Source organism: Zalophus californianus, chromosome 10 (genome assembly GCF_009762305.2).
Source record: "Zalophus californianus isolate mZalCal1 chromosome 10, mZalCal1.pri.v2, whole genome shotgun sequence".
Taxonomy (NCBI): domain Eukaryota; kingdom Metazoa; phylum Chordata; class Mammalia; order Carnivora; family Otariidae; genus Zalophus; species Zalophus californianus.
In genome coordinates, this window is record NC_045604.1 from 113,595,643 (window position 1) to 113,617,944 (window position 22,302).

General features: G+C 52.7%; 1 protein-coding gene across 1 annotated transcript in view; it reads right to left on the bottom strand.

The window, feature by feature from the left end:
- The window catches only part of DNAAF5 (dynein axonemal assembly factor 5), a 47,227-nt gene that overhangs the window by 20,030 nt on the left and 4,895 nt on the right, over positions 1-22,302 (bottom strand). The window contains exons 3-6 of the mRNA XM_027610763.2: positions 16,079-16,203; positions 15,558-15,676; positions 3,630-3,862; positions 2,308-2,520 (exon numbers count right to left, since the gene is read on the bottom strand). Of these exons, the coding sequence (XP_027466564.2) occupies positions 2,308-2,520; positions 3,630-3,862; positions 15,558-15,676; positions 16,079-16,203 (690 nt within the window). The remainder of the gene's footprint in view (positions 1-2,307; positions 2,521-3,629; positions 3,863-15,557; positions 15,677-16,078; positions 16,204-22,302) is intronic.

Sequence of the window (22,302 nt, forward strand, 5' to 3'; positions counted from 1 at the left end):
CTCCTGCGGGGAGTGCGGCACCGTCTCTGGGAAACCGCGTCTCAGCGTTCATGGAATTCTTCCCACTTAAGCAGAGAATGTTCCCTTCACCTGCACCCCAGAGGGAGACAAAGGCAGGGGGGAGGCGACAGGTTCCAAAGTGATGTCTTAGTTTCTGCTCCTGAAACCCAGTGTCATCTGAGGTTGTCAAAACTTTACGGGAGAAAGTGCTAGAGGCTGACATTTCTATGACGACTGTGCCCCTGCACTCCTGGTCTTTGCTCGTTAAGCAGGAATGAATAAATGAGCTATTCGTACGGTATCAAACTATTTCCTCAGCTCAGTTACCTGTCACAAAACAAACATTACAAAGGAAAGGATCCAATTCCCTCAGTTCAGTCCCAGGTGCAGCACTGGCCAGACACACCTGGGGAGGCACCTGCCTCGACCCCGCCCTGCAGCACAGGAGGCCCCGCAAGGAGCGGCCCAGCAGTGCCCTCGGGGCTCCTCTGTCTGGCTGACAGGGAGTTTCTACACCTCAGTGTGTTCTTGAAAGACGTCTGCAGCCGGTCCTCCCAGCTCCTGGGGAAGGACTGCAGGAAGCTCGTGCTGCTTCCCATGTCACCACGGCTGCACCAGACTCTCCTGCCCTGGGGAGAACAGGGCTGCGTCTGGTGCCTCTGCCTAAACCTGAGTGTTCGTCCCCTTTGCTAAACGTCTGAGTCTGTGAGGAAAGGGGCAGAATGCGCATCTTGGGTTTTCACTGTGGCTGGTTCCTCAGCCTGAGCCTGGAACACATCGGGGGAGACACTAGGTGTGATCATACTCTGTTTAAAACATCACTACAGGGATGCCTCAGTCGGTTGAGCGACCAACTCTTGATCTCAGCTCACTCGGGTCATGACCTCAGGGTCATGAGATCAAGCCCTGCGTTGGGCTCCGTGCTGGGCGCGGAGCCTACTTAAAAAAATAAAATAAAACGAAACAAAACGAATCATTACAGAAATTCTTCCTTAAAAAAACTGGAAGATGAGGAGCCAAAGGCATAATCTGAACTCTGTGGATTAAGGGATTAAGTTTTCCTGTAAATAATGCTAAGACATGAAAATTATATTTCCTTGCCTATAAAACTTGTAAGATCTGTATTTAAGCATGTTTGCAAAATTTCAAATTTAGCCTTTTAGGAAAAAGAAAGCTTCTGGCTCACAAATCTATGTAGAGGGATCAGAATCATTTCCAGGCCACGCTGAGTAAAAATGCAGAATTCACATGGTTTGATGATGACGTTAAAAACGGGTTTGGGAAAAGGTGAAATCTGTTAAAAGCACAAAGAGCAGGCAGAACGGTTCACCGACACTCCCTCCCTGATACCTCAGCCCCACTTCCCACCTGCCGTGCTTTGAGCGGCCTTCACGGTGGGTTTGCAACCGTAATGGGACCACTTTGCCACCCAAAGCCAGAGAAGGACCAGATGAGTCGATGCAGCTGGCCGTGCCCGGAGACGTAGCTGGTCCCCCAGCCCCAGGTTAGTCATGGCCCAGCAGCGGCTGCGGGGCCTTGAGCCTGCACCACGGGGGACAGACAAGGGGCTGGCGCAGACCCCCGTTCCCTACAGAGGAGCGGGAGGGCCACACCCAGTGCTAAGGTTACAGGGTTTAAGCCTGTCACAGCCAAACAAAAACAAAGTCCTTATTTTTTCTCTCAATAGCAGACAATTATAAATCATTCCAAATGACGAAGTCTGGCTACCCAGACTGCTTCGAGGTAGAATAAAGTGAATACCTCATAGCCATGGGTGGATTTCCATACCCACTTCCCAGCCAAGCTCAGCAAGCTCAGCAAGCTCAGCTTGCTTGTTCTGAGCACGTTATGACAATGCCGAGGGACACGAGCAAAGAACCAGCTTGTGGTGGTGACGGGCTGAGGGCTGACGGTGGTGGCAGGAAGGGTGCTGACCGCGTGAGCCCCAGCGCTGTGGCCCCACAGCCCGTCCCCGGCATGGACCTGCCCTATCCCATACTGTCCCGCACAGTGGCCAGTGGCCACGGGGTAGGCGGCCAGCGTGAGGCAGGACTTGCCCTTTCCATGTGTTTAGTTTCAACGTGAATGCCCACCAACTGGACAGAGCAGGAGGCACGCCGGTCTCCAGACAAGATGGTGTCAATGACGGTACTTTTGGGTGGAAACCTCCAATGGGCCTGTGGGGATCTACTAATAGTGATCAACAGGTATGTGTAGAAAGCCGTGGGCAGGGAGTGCCGCCCACCTCCCCTGCACGAAGGGTTAACCTCATGACGTGCTCCGCCTTCCACCCTTCCCACAGCTTACGTTTTCAGACCCCTGACAGATGTGGGGCCGGGCCAGCTCTACGGCGATGACCTTCAGGTGTGGCTGGAGGGCCTCCCGAGGGCAGCCTCGGATGACGGAAGCAAGGACCAGGAGGCCAGAGGGGGAGGGCGACTTCTTCAGCGTGGACAAGATCAGCTTCAGAAACACCTCTGGGCTGACGAACACCCCAACCAGCTCTGCAGATCTGGTGCACTGCGAGAGAAGGCAGGAGGCTGATGGGTTGCCCCAGCCCTGGAGGGCCCACCACACGGCCCTCGGCACTCCTGCATCTGCCTGCCGCGCTTGCAGCCCGGCGCGTAGCCCTGACTGAAGGTCCGCCCAGCGTGTGGGCAACAGGACGCCCCCACGGCCCGCAGAGCTTCCTCAGGGAGCTGGTTCCCAGGAGGGCCAAGTCCTAACAGGGCCTCACGCCCCTCATCTGCTGCCAATGACCTAAGCTTGTTACGAGCAAACGGCCACACGCTGGCATCTCCACACAGTGGGCACCACTCGGCAGTCAGAACAGTGGGCCTCGGGCATTAGCCAATCTCTAAAGGACACTCACTGCGTGATTCCAGTTACACAACGTTCCCAAATAACATAATATGGGGACGCTCCCCAGTGTGCCAGGCCACTGTCATGGGCCCCACGACGCATCCTCTGGGCAGGTGTGAGCATGCCATGCACATCCAAAGTGAGGTCCACGTGGCCCAGTGCTCAGCGAAGGCGTCCAGTGGCCAAGCTCCGGGGGCGGACGGGACAGGGGAAGCAAACCTGAGGCTCACCTGCTTCTATCCACGCAGGCGGTGGCACTAACCACCGGCCGGTTGGTGGGTGGCAGCGAGAACTGGCAAGGAGACGCCTGCTGTCACACTGGGGCCGGGAGCCCCTGCCTGGCTTTCCCTGCAGAGCCCGTGGGCGCACGAGGGCCGTGCCGTCAGAGCCAGGGAGGTGCCCTGCCTGCCCCAGCGAGGCTCACGGGGACAGTCTGTCAGAAGCGCGCTGGCGCCCTGCCCCAACCCACCTGCTCGAGCTGAGAGAGGAGGCGTGAGGAGCGGGGGCTCGGTCCCCTGAAGGGTCACCTTTACATGCCGCCCTCTGCGGGTACAGAGGACAGATCTGGGGGCGGGGGCCGAGGGGGGGCAGCGGATGCCAAGACCCAAGGGGCTCTCAGGGCGATGTGAACGTTACCTCAGCTGTGAAGGCAGTTCCATGGCTGCTCACACTTAATGCGAACCTGCAGACCCACGAGCGGACACGGGTGACCTCTACGACCCCGTAAGCTACAGCGCAACCAACGTGACCAGGAAAAGGCAACTCACGCTGCGGACCACGGCCGGGTCATCGTCGGCGCAGGCACGGTGCAGTGCCCTGAGGACAGTGTCCAGGTGCTGCGTGCTGTGGTCTTCGGCGTGCAACAGCAGCACCAGCAGCAGCTGCGCGGCCTTCAGCCTGGTCCCCACCACCCAGTCGGTGAGGTCGTGACACACGGCGGGAAGGATCTTGGACAGGTTTCTGAAGACGAGCTCCCGGCAGCCCAACACGGGGCGAGTCTCTGGAGGCAGAGAGAAGAAGCTGGAAATTCACAAGTTAAACCTCCACGGATCCTGGGGAAGTGGATTCATCACGTGTCCCTCGTTTAAGGGACACCGTGAGGCCAGAAATGAAGCCACAATGTCCTCATTTAGCTTAAAATTTGTGTCAGAGACTGATGTGTGACACACAATAAAATACACCAAGTGTGCCTAATTTGATTTAAGTTTTGACACACAGACACACCTCAAACCAACACTGTAATCAGAACGCAGATGCACCCATCACCCCAAAGCTTCCTGTGCCCCTGCAGCAACCCCAGGACTCCCTGCCTGCCCAGACAGACACACTCTGCTTCCCGTCACTACGGACGGACCGTCTCCGGGCAGAACCGAGAGGCTCACACCCGAGTTTGCCCAGCTGCCTCCCCCGCACAGTGATCCCGGGGCCATCCGCGTGGTGCTGTGCCTTCACCCTCTGCCTGTCTGTCACCTGCTGATGGACCTCAGGCTGCTTCCCGGGCTGGGCTGTTGCCAAAAAATCTGTGACGAGCACCGCACGCAAGCCTGTGTGGGCAAGGCTACTCCTGAGGGTTAGTGCCCGAGGCTGCGTCCACTAGGTTCCACAGGAGGCAGCATTTGATTGAAGAAACTGCCAAGCGGTTTTCCAAAGTGGATGCCCTGTTTCCTGTCCTCACCACCTGGGCAGGGGCTCAGCTCCTCCATGTCCTCAACCGTGCCTGGGTGGCCCGTCCTCAGTGAAAGCCACTGAGAAGCTGTGTGGTGCTTATCTGGCTTCACACTCACTCCCTGATGTGCTCATTTATATCTCTGCTGGTGAGGTGCCCTAAAAAACCTTTCTGCCCACTAAGAAAGTGGATTGTTTTTGAAATTTATTTATTTTTAGTGATCAGTGTTGAAAGACCATCCTTTCTCCACTGAACTGTCATGGAGCCTGTCCAAGAGCAGCTGTCCACAGATGTGGGCATCTGCTTCTGAATGTTTGACCTCCCTCCCACTGTCTTCTGTACGCCAGCCCCACATGGACTGGAGTCCTGTGCTCTCGCTCCACGGGTTACTCTGAAAAAGGAGTGTTAGCCTTTCATCTTTGCTCTTCATTGTCAAAGTGGTGGCGGCCCTAGGTCCTCTGCATTTCCAGGTGATTTTAGAATGTTTGTCAATTTCTACAAAAAAAGGTTTGATCTACAAAAATCAAAACTCAGTTCTCAAACTATTCCAAAAATAGAAACGGAAAGAAAACTTTCGTGAGACAAGCATTACCCTGATCCCAAAACCAGAGAAAGACTCAAAAAAAGAGAACTACAGGCCAGTATGCCTGATGAAACTGGATGCAAAAATCTTCAACAAATACTAGCAAACCGAATCCAACAATATATTAAAAACACTCATGGGGGTGCCTGGGTGGCTCAGTTGGTTGATGGGACGACTCCTGATTTTGACTCAAGTCATGATCTCAGGGTCATGAGTTTGAGCCCCGCATTGGCCTCTGCCCTAGACATGGAGCCTGCTGAAGATTCTCTCCTTCTCCCTCTGCTCCTCCGTTACCACCCCCCATCCTCCTATTCTAAAAAAACAAAACAAACACAAACACAAACAAACAAAAAACAACAAAAACACAAAACCTCATTGACCATGGACAAATGGGATTTACTCCTGGGCTGCAAGCATGGTTCAGTATTTGCAAATCAATCAACATGATACATCACACCAACAAGTGAAAAGACAAGAACCATATGATCCTCTCAATAGATGCAGAAAAAGCGTCTGACAAAGTACAACATCCATTCATGGTAAAAACCCTCAACAAAGTAGGGTTGGAGGGAACATACCGCAACATAATAAAGGCCATACATGAAAAAACCACAGCTAACATCGTACTCAATGGGGAAAAACGGAGAGCTTTTCCTCTAAGGTCAGGAACAAGACAAGGAGGTCCACTCTCCCCACTGTTCTTCAACACAGTACCAGAAGTCCTAGCCTCAAATGAAAGGCATCCAAATTGTAAGGAAGAGGTGAAACTTTCACGATTCCCAGATGACATGATACTCTATGTAGGAAACCCGGAAGACTCCCCCCAGAAAACTACAACTGATACACCAATTCAGTAAACTCACAGAATACAAAATCGAGGTACAGAAACCTGTTGCATTTCTGTCCACTGATAATGAAACAGCAGAAAGAGAAATGAAGAAAGCAATCCCATTTACAATCTCATCAAAAATAATAAAAATACCTAAGAATAAACCTAACCAAAGACGTGAAAGACCCATACTCTGAAAACTAGAAAGCACAGATGAAAGAAATTGAAGAGGACAAAGAAATGGAAAGCTATTCCATGCTCGTGGATTGGAAGAACGAATATTGTTAAAATGTCTATGCTTCCCAAAGTAAAATACACGTTTAATGCAATCCCTATCAAAATACCAAGAACGTTTTTCACAGAGCTAGAACAAACAATCCTAAAATGTGTATGGAACCACAGAAGACCCCGAATAGCCAAAGCAACTCTGAGAAAGAAAAACAAAGCTGGAAGCATCTCAATTCTACAGTTTGAGTTATATCACAAAGCCGTAGTCATCAAAAACTCTATAGTCCTGGCACAAAAATAGACACATAGATGAACAGAAAAGCCAGAAATGAACCTACAACTCTATGGTCAATTCAGCTTTGACAAAACAGGAAAGAAGAGCCAATGGGGAAAGGACAGTCTCTTCAACAAATGGTGTTGGGAGAACTGGACAGCAACATTAAGGAGAATGAAACTGGACCAGTTTATTACACCATCCACAAAAATACGCTGAAAATGGATGAAAGACCTAAACGTGAGACCTGAAACCATAAAAATCCTAGAGGAAAACACAGGCAGTAATGTCTGACAATGGCTGCAGCAACATGTTTCTAGATCTGTCTCCTGAGGCAAGGGAAACAAAAGCAAAAATAGACTACTGGGACTACATCAAAATAGAAAGCTGCTGCTTCTTCTTTTTTTTCTTAAGATTTTATTTATTTGACAGAGAGAGAGAGAGCACAAGCAGGGGCAGCAGCAGGAGGAGGGAGAGGGAGAAGCAGGCTCCCCGCCGAGCAGGGAGCCCAATGTCGGGCTTGATCCCATGACCCTGGGATCATGACCTGAGCCGAAGGCAGACACTTAACCAACTGAGCCACCTGGGTGCCCCAAAATAGAAAGCTTCTGCATGGCCAAGAAATCAATCAACAAAACTAGAAGGCAACCTACTGAATGGGAGAAGATATTTTCAAATCACATTTCTGATAAAGGGTTAGTATCCAAAATACATAAAGAACTGATACAACTGAACACCCAAGAAGTAAATAATCCAATAAGAAAATGGACAGAGGAGATGAACAGACATTTCTCCAAAGAAGACAACCAGATGGCCAACAGATACATGAAAAGATGCTCAACATCACTCATCATCAGGGAAACGCAAATCAAAACCATGATGAGGTACCACCTCACATCTGTCAGAATGGCTAAAATCAACAACACAAGCAACAGTGGCTATCAGTGAGGATACGGAGAAAAAGGAACCCCTGTGCACTGTTGCTGGGAACGCAAACTGCGAACAGTATGGAGGTTCCTCAAAAATTAAAAATAGAAATACCCTACAATCCAGCAATTGCACTACTAGGTATTTACCAAGAAACCCCACAAAAATACTAATTCAAAGGGAGACGTGCACCCCTATGTTTATAGCAGCATTATCTACAATAGCCAAACTATGGAAGCAGCCCAAGCGTCCACTGACTGATGAATGGACAAAGAAGATGCAATGTATACACACACACTTGCACACACACACTAGAATATTATTCAGCCATACTCTTAACTCTAGAGAACAAAGTGACGGTGACCAGAAGGGAGGTGGGAGATGGGATGGGTGACTGCCTCCGACGGGGATTAAGGAGTGCATTTGATGATGAGCACTGGGTGACGCAGGCAAGTGTGGAGTCACTCTATTATACACTGAATCTAAAAGAACGCTGTATGTTAACTCACCGGAATTAAAATAAAAACTTAGTAAGAAGTTCTTAATTAAAAGACTCTAAAGATGATGAAATCATGACAGGTCAGAGTTTAGAGGGTGTTTTAGTAAGCACCAGTTTTACCATGAGACCCCATTTTCATTTTTTTCCCTGTTACTTTTCTATTTTTATGCTATGTTAGAAAATTAGTTCCAATGATTCTATGTTGGCTGTTTACATGCGCTTGTTAACGAACAAGCAAACGATACTATGCTCCTGATGGCGTATCCACCGTGGTAAGTCTGTTGGACGAGGGGACATGAAACAGGGCGGCTGGTGGCACAAGCCTGGGGACATGAGGGCCTACGCGGTAACTGCAAAGAAACACGGGGCCTCACTACGTGTGTGTTCTAAAGCCCACTGTTCTGTGTTACGTGATGGAGTGGAAATGACAATATTCTGAAGCCACATCTGGCTTGCCGTCTGTTTCTGGGAATCAAGTGGCAGTGGGATGCAGCCATGCCTGCTCAGTTACTGTTGTCCAGGGCCGTGGGGACGTCACCCCAGCAGGCAAAACCGCTGTGACACACACATGGGGCCCTACATCGGACACACCAACCGTACGGTCCTTTACAGGAAAAGTTGGCCCCCCACCCCGTTCTAGATGCCAGAGTTGCACTTGCCAGGACGGTAGCTGCTAGCCACACATGGCTGAAGTTCATCAAGCTTAAATAAATCACAATTTAGTTTCTCGGTCCCACGAAGTGCTCAGTAGTACTGTCCCGACGGCAAACAGAACGTTCCCGTCACCGTTCTCGTTCAGCACTCACCAAAAGAATACTCGAGAATCCAGGGTGTGATTTTAAGTAGCTAAGAGAACAGAGCTTTATAATCTATGGACTCTTGTTACAATTACCACTATGATGAACATCTTCGTACTACATCTGTTTGCATATTTCTGATAACTTGAACAAATCCTACAAACGGTCAGAGGCCACGCTCAGTGTTCTGACATGCAGGAAGCCCGTCCCATCTACCTACGTCTACCTCCACGTATTTATCTGCCCACAAGGAGGGTATGAACTCAGCACTACTTAAGAGAGATATTTTTCTGTTTTTCTTTCCAAAAAAGTAATGCAAAACCAAAGTTAAAAAACAACCAACCAACCAAATAGTTCCAAAGAGAATAAAGAGCTAAGCTGCCCAGGGATCCCACCCGCCCACAGTGACTGCGCCCCCCGGGGGGATACACCACTCCTACGGCTGCTGCGTCCAGACACAAGGGCACATGCCTCTGGGCCTGGCTGTTCCCATCACTCTCCCCACATCACATGTGGCTCAGCTCTGGTGATGGCAGGTCTTCGTGGTGCATGGGGTGCTCGCCAGGCCCAGGGACACAGGCAGCTTCTGCACTGTCAACAGCTATGACCCTTGCACACACGAGCCATAGCAGCAATTCCTAATCCTGGGAGAGCTTTAGGTGGCCAAGCACAGAGACTTGTACCCCGAGGCAGACCTCGGGCGAGCCATGGCCTGTGGCCAGGGTGGCCCCAGACCCGGCCCTATCCTCAGCAGCTCCTACATTCAAGATGCTCAACCCAGACGTGACCCAAAACCACCACCCCTCCAGCAGCCTGCTGTCAGGGTGCCCTTCTTCCCGGGCAGTGGGACTCACCGGCACCTGCACCCTGAGGGTGCAGTGGCTCCAAGGCCCATCACTGTAGGGCTATCCCTGGAGACTGAGTCCCAGGCAGGGGAAGGGGCCATCGAATTGCTGTCTTCTGCACCGTGGGTGGGGAGCCCCCAGGAAATGCTCACTGAACACTAACAGACCGCTAACACGGACACAGCCTCCGTGAGTTTCTTAGAAACAGCTTTACTGAGGTGTGACCTATGTGTCATCGAAGCTACTCTCAACCCCGTGGGCTGAGTCGATGCACACGCAGTCTCAGAACACTCCCAGCTCGACCAGGGCGCCGTGCTGCTCGTGGTCAACCACTCACCTGCCCCCAAGGAGCCACGGGTCTGCCTTCCCTGCCTACAGTTCCATCTTTCCTAGAGATCTCATATGAATGAGCTTTTTCACTAAATATGATGTTTCTGAGCTTCATTCATGTTGCAGCACGCGTCCAAATTCATTCCTATTCACGGCTGAGCCCTGCAGCACGGCACATGGACAGACACACTGGTTGATCCAGGCTCCAGCTGCTGGACCTTGGGTTGTTCCCACTCTGGGGCTCTGTGAATGATGCTGCTGTGAACATGCATGCACACGCCTTGGGGGGGGCGGTTTTCATCTCTGTTGAATGTTTACCTGGGGTGGGGGACAGCTGGGTCACGGGATCTCACGGAGAGTGCATGTTTAACACTTCAAGAAGCTCCCAAACTCTTTTCTAAAGAGGCTGCATCGTTTTGTCTTTCCACCAGCAATGTGTGAGGGTTCTCTTTCCATATGTAATTACTGTTGATTTTAGGAAACAACGCAAGGTCAGTGTTTCTGTTTGTCCTGGAATCCCAGGAAGCGCCGGAGGCCTGAGCGATGATTAACTTCTTATGTCCAGAGTCCAGACTACAACTCAGCCACTATCTACTAATCTTTTCTTTGAAAACATAACTGCAGTACTTCCGCAAGCAGCAAGCATGCAAAGACAGCTCAAGTGGACAAGGAGCAGAGGGGCGGGCAGATGGCTTGGTGTACTGGCTCAGCCCCACAGAACCAGCTGCGGTTACGAGGCTTGATCAACCTTACAACAAGCAGACCAGACGCAAATACGCGTAAAGCCAATTTGTTTTCATAATTGAAACAAAATTAAATATGATGGCAACAAAAAATTGCTTAACTTTCGTAGAAACCAACGGTGAAGCAACATGACAATCCTGCGTCACCTAAGGAGGGGATGCCGTTTGTAAAGGTGGGTTGGGAAGGAAAGTGAAAGCCAGGTGGGTGTCAAAACTCAAGTCTGTATACACAGGAGGCAGAGAGGCTCTGGGAACTGACCTCTCAGGTCTGAGGGTCAGAGTTCAAGCCCTCACTCAAAGCCCAGGTGAGCTTTGTCTTCCCCTCAGGTGCCCGATTCCTCCCAAGGTCATTTTTCCCCCCGATCAGCTCAGCTGGGGCTTTATCACTGATCTGGGCGGGTGCCCATGAGGCAGGCCTGAACCCCCCGAAAGAGCTCTGCACAGCCCCTGCCGTCATGAGGAGCGTGAGCCCTGCCTGGGGGTTGCTGGGCCTGGGGGTGACATCCCGGGTGCAGACAGCAGCAGCCTGACATGAGTCCTGATTTCAGGGGAGGGATGTGGTCTGCAAATGGGCAGAGCGCCCCCACCATACTGGAGTTTTAACTCAAGGAGAGGTCAATACCAAACCCTGACTAAGCTGGGCCAGAAGCATATGGAACATTAAATCGGCTTGGTTTTTGAACAGTTAGACAAAGTGTAATTTAATTGCAACGAGAAAAACAGATGATCAGTTTTGTTTTTACCAAGTTTATCTAACTCAGACGGCAGACCTACCCTGTACTATGTATTTATAAACCACCACAAATAGGCAGGATGACACTGGGTGTTCTGCACAAGGCTCCAGGTGTTTGCGAAGCAGAGGTATCTCAGAAACGACAAGAGACTGACCTCCTTGAAGAAATGGAGACCCCTCAGTGCAGGGGGCAGGGGACATCGGGAAGAGTGTAAGGGAGGGTCACCAAGGAGAACCTGAAGCTGCGTGAACCTGTGTGAACCTGAACCTGGCTCAGTTGGGTGCAGGTCCTGACAAGCTGCTACCCCCTTTGGGCCTGGGTGCTTCAACACTTGATAAGGGGAAAACCAGATTTGCCTGCAGCCTCTGAGTGGTGGGAACCCACCCTTCTCCTATAACACCAAACAGGGAGCTACCCTGCTCCCTAGTACCTGAGGCTAGCTCAAGTGGGTAATATTCCATGCCACAGACCCTCACTTGGTCCCCCCAGAGCAAACCCGCCCCCCCATCTCTCCTCTGCACAATGTACCTTTTCTGACAACTTCCACCTCTCCAAATACCTGGATGAAACAGACAAGCAGAGCAGGTCTGAGCTCTCAAGAAAACATGAAAACCCTGAAGGGCATAAGAACGCGATCTACATTACAATGGTAGTTATTCAAACGGAACTCCACTGATTCCTAAAATGGGGGGAAAAAACCAACTCTATTCTCTTGCGTCAGATCTGGCAAGCCATTCATCATTATGAAGAGGTGCTTCCCTGTTCACTCAAGCATCACCAAGGAAAACAGTTTTAAACAGGAGGCTAACTTCCAGCTTTTAGAAAGGACTCCGGAACCCACTGTCACCACCTGATCCTGCTGCTGGCGGTTCAGGCAGCAACAGATGGGCAGATCCTCTCCAAGCATGAACTTGCCCTTCTGCCCCAGAAGAGCACTTTGTTCAGGGAATGACTGACTCGGGGACAGTAAATGACGCCCTTCCAATCTTCCCAACACATAGCTGGGTTTTAAAAGTGGACCTTCATTTCCATTTTGGAACAGGAAACTTGTGTTTGTCAAATGGCACACAGCGTGATGACAGATGATGGCCCATGCTACGTGCACCTTGTTTTCTCAGCAAAGCAGACACGGGGCTCTGTAAGACTCTGGCCCAGTGTTTGGACCAGGCCCAGACTGGACAGGACACGGGCCCCGCAGCAGTGAGCTGTGCACCTCATTAGGTCTGTCTGTCCACACTTAGAGAAGTGTGCTATCGGGACAGGGAGCGAGGCGCGTGAAACAGGAGGGGAGTCATCGGCCGCGTCAGTCACAGGGAGCGGGGGTGGGGGAAGGTCCCACCAGGGCCACCGGCTGCCAGCAAGCTGGGGACGTCAGAGGGAACCCATCCAAAGAGGAGTGTCACAGAACACAGATCCAACAGAGGGTCGTACCCAGAACGGACGAAGAATTCTCAAAGCTCCATCATAAGATGACAACCCAATTTAACGTGGACAAAAGTCTGAGTAGACGCTTGACGGAGGAAGGGATGTGGACAAGCACATGACGTGAGCACGTAACATACACGCCAGGCCCAGGGCCACTGAGTGTGCGGACGGGGACCGACAGGAACCCCGCCCCCTGCAGGTGGGACACAAACGTGCAGCCGGCCACAGAGAGGAGAAAGGCAGCTCCCAGTTCACAGCAGTCCCACTCCCCGGGGCTTAACCCAAAGAGTGAACTGAGTTCACACAAAGACCGTACACAAGTGCTTAGATCACCCTCGTTCGAAATCACCAAAACCCGGAAATGACCCAAACGTCCTTTCCCCCGGCCTACCCGGCCCGAGGTAAGCCACGTGCATCCACGGAAGGGAATGCTCCCCACAGCAGGAAGGCAGGCCCCCGGACAAGCCTCAGGGGCTGAATGCTGAAGTCAGACAGGCTGTGGGCGGCCTGCACTGTGTGAGTGACGACGTCCTGGGAGACAACCACACAGAGGGAAGGGAGTGCCGGCAGCAGGGGCCGGGCACGGTCGGGGGCTGACAGAATGCCCCGGATCCTACCGCGTGGTGGTCATGCAGCGATGTGCTTGTCAGATTCGACCTTCGAAGGGTGAGGGTACTGACAGGGATTATCTCACGGGGCTGTGGTGTGGCCGAGGCGTGGGGGACAGCGTAGGACCCAAGGGGAGGCCGGCGGCTGAGCCGGGGGCGGCAGGGGGGCCGTGTGTGTGCAGAAGCAGGCGGCCAGTGGCAAGGTTCCGAGGAAGTGGCTGATGACATCTGACGTGTGAAATGGTGTAAAAAGAATCTGAAAACTTAGATTTTAAAATTCCAATTTTAGGGCACCTGGGTGGCTCAGTCGTTAAGCGTCTGCCTTCGGCTCAGGTCATGATCCCGGGGTCCCGGGATCGAGTCCCACATCGGGCTCCCTCCTCGGTGGGAAGCCTGCGTCTCCCTCTCCCACTCCTGCTGCTTGTGTTCCTGCTCTCGCTATCTCTCTCTGACAGATAAATAAATAAAATCTTTAAAAAAATAAATAAATAAAATTCCAATTTTAAAGAAGTAATTTTAGGAGAAAATTGTCCACAGTCTAACAAAATCTAGTGCTTACCCTGCTAACTTTTTTTTTAAAGGTTTTATTTATTTTAGAGAGCGAAGGCGTGAGTGGGGGGAGGGGGAGGGGAGGAACAAGCAGACTCCCCACTGAGCAGAGAGCCCAACATGGGTCTTGACCCCGTGACTGAGATCATGACCTGAGCCAAAACCAAGAGGGGTGCCCAACCGAGTGAGCCGCCCAGGCGCCCTGATCCTGCCAACGTGATTGTAATTCATTCTAAATTCATTCTGCTTGGACTGAAACAAGCCTTTGGAGGCTGCCTATCCCTCGCTGCCAGCCTGCTGTGCCCCTGCACCCCACTCTGCAGGGTAACCTGAGAGCAGACCCAAGGCCACGCCAGCACCGGGTACAAATGTCTCTGCAGCAGGAGGACAGCCCTGTGTATGCAGACCACGTGTGGGCAAAGAGCCACGGTGACTCGTGGAGTGCTATCAGCAGAGAGCCTCAGGTTTTGTCCAGGACCAGGGAGGGAGCCGTCCCGGACCTCACATCCGAGGTCGGTCACCGTATCCCAGCCTTGGTGAGACTGCCCATAAGTAAGCAGAGTGCACAGGCTGCCGCCAGGGCCGATCAGCGAGACGCTGCCTCTGGGCAGAGGGCACACACAGGTGGGGCAGGAACCCCCTTCAGAACTGCGCTTCCCTCACAGGCAATGAGGTCGGGTTTAAAAATAAAACCACAGCAACCTTTATGTCTAAGGCCTATGTTTCTAAAAAGACGTTATGTTGTCGGACTTTACTAAATGAGAACAATCCCTGCTAGCACCTAATTTTTGTCCCTTTTCTAAAATACGTGTGATCTCCCCTCAGACCAACCGTGCAGTGCAGGAGGCGAGGCTGCCTGAGAAGGCACGCTGAGCAGGAAGAATCACAGTCACGGCCCTCGCAGGCTTAAGAGGGAGGAGGGGCCTCAAAGTCAACATCACACCAAATACAACCTACAAGTGCTTGTCTCCTCGCTGGCCTTGCGGTGTGCGGCGCCCGCGCCAGGGCACTGGGGCCGCGGGCTCCCACACAGCTGTGGTCTCTGACGGGGTGCGTCTTTACCGCTTTTGGCCCCCGCCTGCGTGAACCTCATCAGCGTTTTATTCTACGGAGACTCTCGGCAGATAGATGGCAACCGGGAGATGCCTCGTCTCCACAAGAAAGTGTTTTCCAGAACAAAAGAAACAAAGGTGTGCGGGTCCGCAGGGCAGAGGAGGGGGAGGGCGGGTGGGCTCCTCGCCAACACCGCTCACGTGGGATTCAGGCGCGCGGGAGACACACGCACACACGACACACGTGTGTCCGCGGCGCGGCAGGGAACCACCATGAGGGAAGGATGGAAGCCTACGAGGGGAGCCCCTGTTCGGAGCGCGCACCTCACCCCAAATCTAAGGGCTGCCCCTACGGCAGCTGCAGCCGCCCATGCTCACAGCCCAGTGCGTCGCGGCGGCCACACGCTCCCTTGAATAAAGCGGGCCTGGAGGACAGGGCACCACAGAGGCGTGCTCATGGCCTTGGATGGCACTGGAGGCTGGGGTACTCCTCCTGCCCGCAGCGCCTGTCTGGGGCGTGCTGCCTGAGCCCGGGCTCCACGTGGCTCCGCAGTGCCGCTGGGGCACACCTTTCTCCTCGGGCACAGACCCTCCCCTCGCACTCACCTGGTGAGGGGTGATGGGCTGGGGGGGGCGTGGAGAAGTCGAGCTTGTCCTTGAGGTCGTCCTCATTCTCTCTCTGCCACTGCAGGCCGACCTTCTCCCAGAGGCCAGCGGCCGCGAGCCTGCAGCACAATGTACGGGTCAGGGCAGGCAGGTCCTGCGCAGCCGGTGGGGCCTGCGGACGTGGCGCTGAGTCTCTCCCCGCGGGGGTCAGGAATTCCATCGGGCTCCTGAGCCCTTTGCTGATGGCACGAGACCATGACCGATTTCTACGTGTGTGCCCTGAGCACTACAAACACAAGACTATTTAAAAACCAAGGAAACCTTCTTTGTGAACAAGGGGACAAGGTGGGCTTCCGGGAGGGACCCTGTGGGAGCAGAGCAACAACCACGGCTCTCAGTGACAGATAATCCAGAAAATAAAGGGACCCACATCTGCGAGAGCTAAGGCTTCTGAGCCCCATAAAACCGAAGGCCCGACAGCCCCCCAGCACGGCCACCACCAGCACGATTTCAGCACTTACGCAATTTCAGGTATGTCGTCCTCAAGGCTGCTCAGCAACAGCGGGATGAGCTTGTGAAAGAAGGAATAGCGGTCCCGCAGGTCCAGCAGCCAGCCCCCCACCACACAAGTCACCGCCTGCCGCACCTACACGCAAAGGCAAGGGGAGGCTTCAGCCGGGCACCAAGAACGCGGAGGCTAACCACGGGGTGGCGCTGGGCCTGCTGTGCACACCCGTGGGGGCCAGACGCCAGCCTGAGGTCCCAGAGCAGCTCTGCCGTCCACACTCGGGCTTGGAGAAAACGTCAGGGCCACCTCGTCTTGCTGGAGAGAGCTCACATCCCTGGGCTGCGGCCTGACCCTCTGCTGGCTAGCGCAGGGCCACACCGCTGCCCTGGGCAATGCAGGGCGCCTGCGAAGTCTTCTGCATGGGGCCCTCCCAGCCAGGCTGGGCGCTCTCGCCGTGGGTGTTTAAACGGCAGATGGCAAGCCACCAGGAAATGTCAGCCTGCAGCGCCAAACCGCCAAGGCCTCCAGTCCTGGAGCTCCAGGGCCTCCTGGGGAAGCCAGCAGGGCACCCCCAGCTCTGTTGCTGGTGACCTGAGGTGACGTGCATGCCTCTGCCCACTTTGTCCACCACAGGGAAGAAACGAGCTTAGAAACACACCAGGTGCTCAAGGTCTAGCTCCCTGAGAGCAGAGCCTGAGGTGGGAATCCAGACACCCTAAATCATCATGGGAGGGAAGCAGGATGGGGCAGAGGCCAAGCAGAGATGTGGCTCGGCTGAATCCTGGGGGGCTCAGGAGCACAACGGCACCACACCAAGGCTGTCCCACCAGGGGCAAGGGGGCCGACCACTGGTGGTGTGTGTCTGTTGTTGGCTGGCGCTGCCAATGGGAGAGGAAACACTCGCAGGGACTTCAGGTGAAGTGTGCCCCAGGCAGCACCCAGGTTAGGGTGCATGTTTAGGCACTTGGACTTGGGGTGGGCTGCTCAGCCCAGCTCCAGCAAGGCAGCTAGATAAGCAGAGTGCACCCTGGCCCTGATGCCTTCTCCAAAGCTTATTCTCCCTTCTGGAAAGTGAGAATAACAGGACACGTGCCACTGGCTTCTGGCGAGCAGGGAAAGCACCTGGCACAGTGCTTGCACGCAGGAGGCCCCTGGCACCTGGCTCACTCACCTGCCCGCCAGTGTAAACAGCACAGACCGTGGGAGGCAAACAAGCCTGGGAGCAGGGCCCTCGGGCTCCTGCTACTGTTGCAACTTCTTGTGTTAAACTATTTTAAAATGAAAAGTTACAATATGAAATAAAAGGGTGGTTATTATTAACGACATAAGCATGTAATTAACAATCAAAACCACAACTAAAGATCCCAGAGAATCTCAGCTATTCTTTCAACAAAAACATGCACGATTAGAGAGGTCCAAGTACCTAGAAACAACTGGACACCCGCAACAGCGAGGACTGACTTAGCACAGAATAATCTTTCCATGTTGTCCTCATGCATGATCCTAGGGCCCCGAGGGGTTGCTGAGGAATCAAGGTGCCTCAAAGCTAATGCTGTGAGAGGCCCAAGGGTCATTATTTTTTTTTTTTTAAGGAATTTATTTATTTATTTGACAGAGAGAGACAGAGTAAGAAGGGAACCCAAGCAGGGGGAGTCGGAGAGGGAGAAGCAGGCTTCCCGCGGAGCAGGGAGCCCGACGCGGGGCTCGATCCCAGGACCCTGGGACCACGACCTGAGCCGAAGGCAGGCGCTTAACGACTGAGCCCCCCAGGCGCCCCCTGAGGGTCATTCTTACTGAAAAAGTACCTGTACGAAGCAGCACCACACTTGAAGCTCTGCCAACACCACACGCTGGCGGCACTCGAAAGCCCGACGGACACAATCCAACCGCAACCCAGCCCGGCACCAGACACTCCGGAGGACTCCTAACGAAGGTGGCCCCAGCAGCTGGGGGGTCAGGGACCTGTAGGGACCCACAGGAACCCGTCCGGCTGCGCTCACCCATGACACCCTACCCACGTGTCGGGGCAACAGGAGGGCCCCACACCCAGGACAGTCACTCTGACGTCCCCCAAGATCCAGGCTCTTCTGCAGGTTGGAGACTTCTTGCGTCTCCCCTTCTGAGCTGGGAGAGCCTGAGGGCTGGCCTCCCAGCAGCTCCCGAGCCACACAGACAGGCCTCTGCCAGCCTCAAGAAACCTGCTGATCACCATTATCATGAGACAAATTACCCCTTTCACCCAGTTCAGGAAAAGAGCACTGAACAGAGTTGCCAAGTAACAGTTTGACTAAGCAGGAAATCCATCAATTAAGAAAAAAAAAAAGAGAAACGCACTCTTACTTTCTTGAGTCAGGTTTACTGATCCCGGGGTGTTGGGCTGGAGAACCCGCAGGCATACGATCTGTTAGATCAGCACACAGAGCCGGGGGAAACACATGAAAACGAAAGATAATTTTCCACTCTCCTTTAACTTGGAACGTTTCACCTCAGTTTGTTCAGTCAAGGATGAAAGAAATGTCCAGTTCTCATCAGGTGGCCCTCTATTTCTGCACCCTGCCCTCGGCAGATGCTAACGATGCACCCCTCAGCCGACTCTTCATTCCATCCACCAAGACTCGCAGCAGCTCTGGGCACAGCCCGTTGGAAGAAATCACCTTTTTCAAATTCACTCCCTTGAGCTCGAGCATTTCAGACTTTAGCGTGTGAGGGCTGGGGGAGGCAAGGGGGTCTCTCTGCCCAGCACCTGAGTGCAAATAACTGTCTCATGCAAAGTTGCTCTGCAGACCACCACTTTGTCCCATGCTGACCAAAGGCCTTGGATTTTAAGCACCTTCCATCATTTTAAGTAAGCCCCATTTTTAAAATAAAGTTTTAATAGCATCAACACAATATTTATTAACAAGCCAACTTTTTTTCAAATATAGAGTATCCAAATTCTGTTAAAGAAAAATTAGCACAAGGGGCTTCAACTGAATCTGTAACATTTTTATTTTCCGTCTGAGAAGATTCACCATGGTATTTACTAGGTGTGCAGCGGGCGGGCAAGCTGCCGTCCTTTGTTGCTCCTCTTCCTTCAGTCTGAGACGGGGCTAAAGGCGGGAAGCGGGAAGGGGGGGCAGGGTCACCACAACCAGCAAAGCCACCCTGCACCTCGTTCCCCTGCACCCACACATGGATTGTTTTTTACCGACGTGGTAGAAATCTCAGACCTGTTCTAACAAAAATAGCCACAGAGTGTAACCCTTCTCTGATAGAGCAACAGGCTTCTATTTTCAAGATGTTCTGACTGGACCCAAGGATTCTGATACCTGCTCAAGTTCACTCAGGCAGGACTCCACCCCGCAGGGTCTGGAGTTTTAACATCCAATCCCACAGACTCTAAAAAGTCACCAGAACTGATGGGGGAACACTCTCCTTCTGGCATGCACCCCTCTGTCCCTACACCGATCATTCCTCAGCACCAGTGAAGTCCTTGGAGCTCATGAGACTCAGTCCCCTGCGAGGGCTAGGGCAGGACCTGCTCATTTTTATGCGTCACCAGGATGCTGGCAGAGGGCAGGTGCTCAGAAATGCCTGAGACCTGGCCTGGACGCCCGCGGGGCCACCAGCAGTGGGGCAGGTGGGGCCAGCCAAGCTCCAGCTTGCTGAGCCTGGCTTTCCCAGGCAGGCTCCCACGCAGACACCCATGCAGGTCACACATCCTAGGTGCTTTGGCAATAGGTCGAAGTGTTTTATCCAAACTACAAAGAGCACACACAATTCCAGCTTCTAACTGAAACATTATCACCTGCAATAACGCAGAGGGGTTCCTGAAGGTAAGGGTGACCCCGGGGCAACCGAGGGCTGTCATGGACACATATGACAATGGATCATGGCATAACCCTAGCTGGTACTCTTCCACTTGAATGGTGCACGCAGGAGGATGGGGTGGGACTTTCTGGGGAAGCTACCTTAGCCCGCTTTGCTGGGACACCCCCTTTCCATGTCCTCAGACATGTCCTGGAGACCCGAGGTGACAGAGCTCCAGAGGGAGAATTCCAGGAGCTACACCGCCCATGTTCTGTGCCCCATGTCCCTAGGTGAGCTCTGTGTCTCCTGCCCTGCTTCCCCATCTGTGAGATGGAAGTCATCACAGTCTCCTCCGCATGGGAGGACCACACAGACCAAATGGGTCAATTCAGGCAAAGCACTTAGAGGAAGTTACTTCCAGGTGGCCACTCACCATGTAGCTCAGGGACCTGGCACTGAGTAGGCACAGGAGTTGCTAGATGTTTCTACAAGTTACAAAGCAGTGAGGACCTCACCTTCTTCACAGAGCGTGGTGGGATCCTGACACAGCCCTGGGCTGCAAGTGGCCCAGCCCCTGAAGTCCCAGCAAATATCCACAGAGCCCAGGACCACGAGGGCCCGAGAGCTGATGCAGACGCAGGAAGGTGGCGCATGACTTCCCTGACCGCTTATGGTAAGGAACTTTGTGGTCACACAGCATCAGCGTGAAAGGTGGTGGGTGGCAGCCGGGCTGGATTTGAAATCCTACCTCAATCAGCCCTGGAAATTGTATAGAGCAAACCAAATACCACTGGGAAGAAGTGGAAACAAAAATAGTTTTAACAGTGGAGTGCACTTGTTTTGGAAAATCAAGTAACAAGAAATAGTTGCAGCCCCAAATTTTGCGAAAACCTGTCACCAAAGAAACATACTGTTGTCTTTGGCGGCACCAAAGAGAAAGAAATCAGCTGAAGACTTCCTCCGTCTTCTGTGGAAATGCAAACTCTTACCACCTAGGGTCAGGGCACCAAACACTCATGTTTTAAGCTCAACAGATAGAAGCTATTCCGCAGTTATATACAGAGAGCTATTTACAGGGAGCTACTGATACAAAATTATACTATTTACAGGGACCTATCGATACAGAGTTATACTATTTACAGGGACCCATTGATTCAATTACACTGTTTACAGGGACCCATCAATACACACTTACACTATTTACAGGAATTCAGTGATACACAGTTATACTTTAACAGGGAGCTATCGATACAGAGTTATACTATTTATAGGGACCTATCAATACTTACAGTGACCCATCGATACAGTTATGCTGTCTACAGGGAGCTTTGACATAACTAAGCTATTTACAGGAAGCTCCTGGTTGATACACAGTTATGCTGTTTATAGAAAGCTGTCAGTGCGTAGTTTCTACACTAATTTGAGGAAAACCATTTCATCTGCGATACAAGGAAGCCACTGTCTTCACTGCCCCTGCTCTGTCTCAAGCAAGCTGAGACACTGTCCCAGTCAGGGCAGTGCTGTTGTTTTTCACTGGAATCCATTCTGGGCCTCACTTCCTGCAGCCAGGTCTCTCATGAGCGCTGACCTACCACCCTGCCTTCTCCTCCCTTGGCAGAGCCCAGTTCTGTTCTGGGTCCCCACCTCCCATGCTGCGACGTGCTGACCCACCCAGCTGGCCCTGACATGAACGGACAGACCTGTTCTTGGGTGGAGGAGGGTCCCTTCGTCTCTGCCTATACCCTTGTTACAAATCAGGGAGACACGCTGAGGATGAACCCTGGCAAGCAAGGCGAAGCAGACATCCTGGGATGCCACCAGGACGCCACACCTGGACCCTGGTGCAAGACATCACAGACACGCACCTGAGTGGGGCCTTCTGTCCCGGCCCCTAAAGCCCCAAGGGCTGAGAGGCACGCCCAGTCCTGAAGAGGAGCCAAGACCACTCCCGCTGGCCCCTCTGCCTCTTCAGGACTCCCAGAGCAGGTGCTAAGCAACTCTAAACCTTCTGTGGATGAATAGGTATCGCGGCCCTTCCAATCCACATGTGCACACGTGCCCGCAGGCAAAACCGCATCATGAGCCCCACGAGTTGAATCTTATGGCATGTAAGTAGACAATCTGGCAATAAGCACATGAAAATATGCTCAACGTCACTAATCATGAGGTAAATAGAAGTCAAAACCACACTGAGACACCATTTCACACCCATTAGGATGGCTATAAATTAACAAAAACCAGAAAATAAGTGTTAGGAGAATCTAGAGGAATTGAAGCCCTTACGCATTGTTGCTGGGCATTTAAGACGATCCAGTCACTGTGGAGAATGGTTTGGTGGCTCTTCAGTAAGCTAATGGTAGAGCTGCTATGGGCCCAGCAATCCTATTCCTTGGTCTACACCCCACGCCCAAAAGAAGGGACGCTGGCCTCAGAGACTTGCACCTTCAT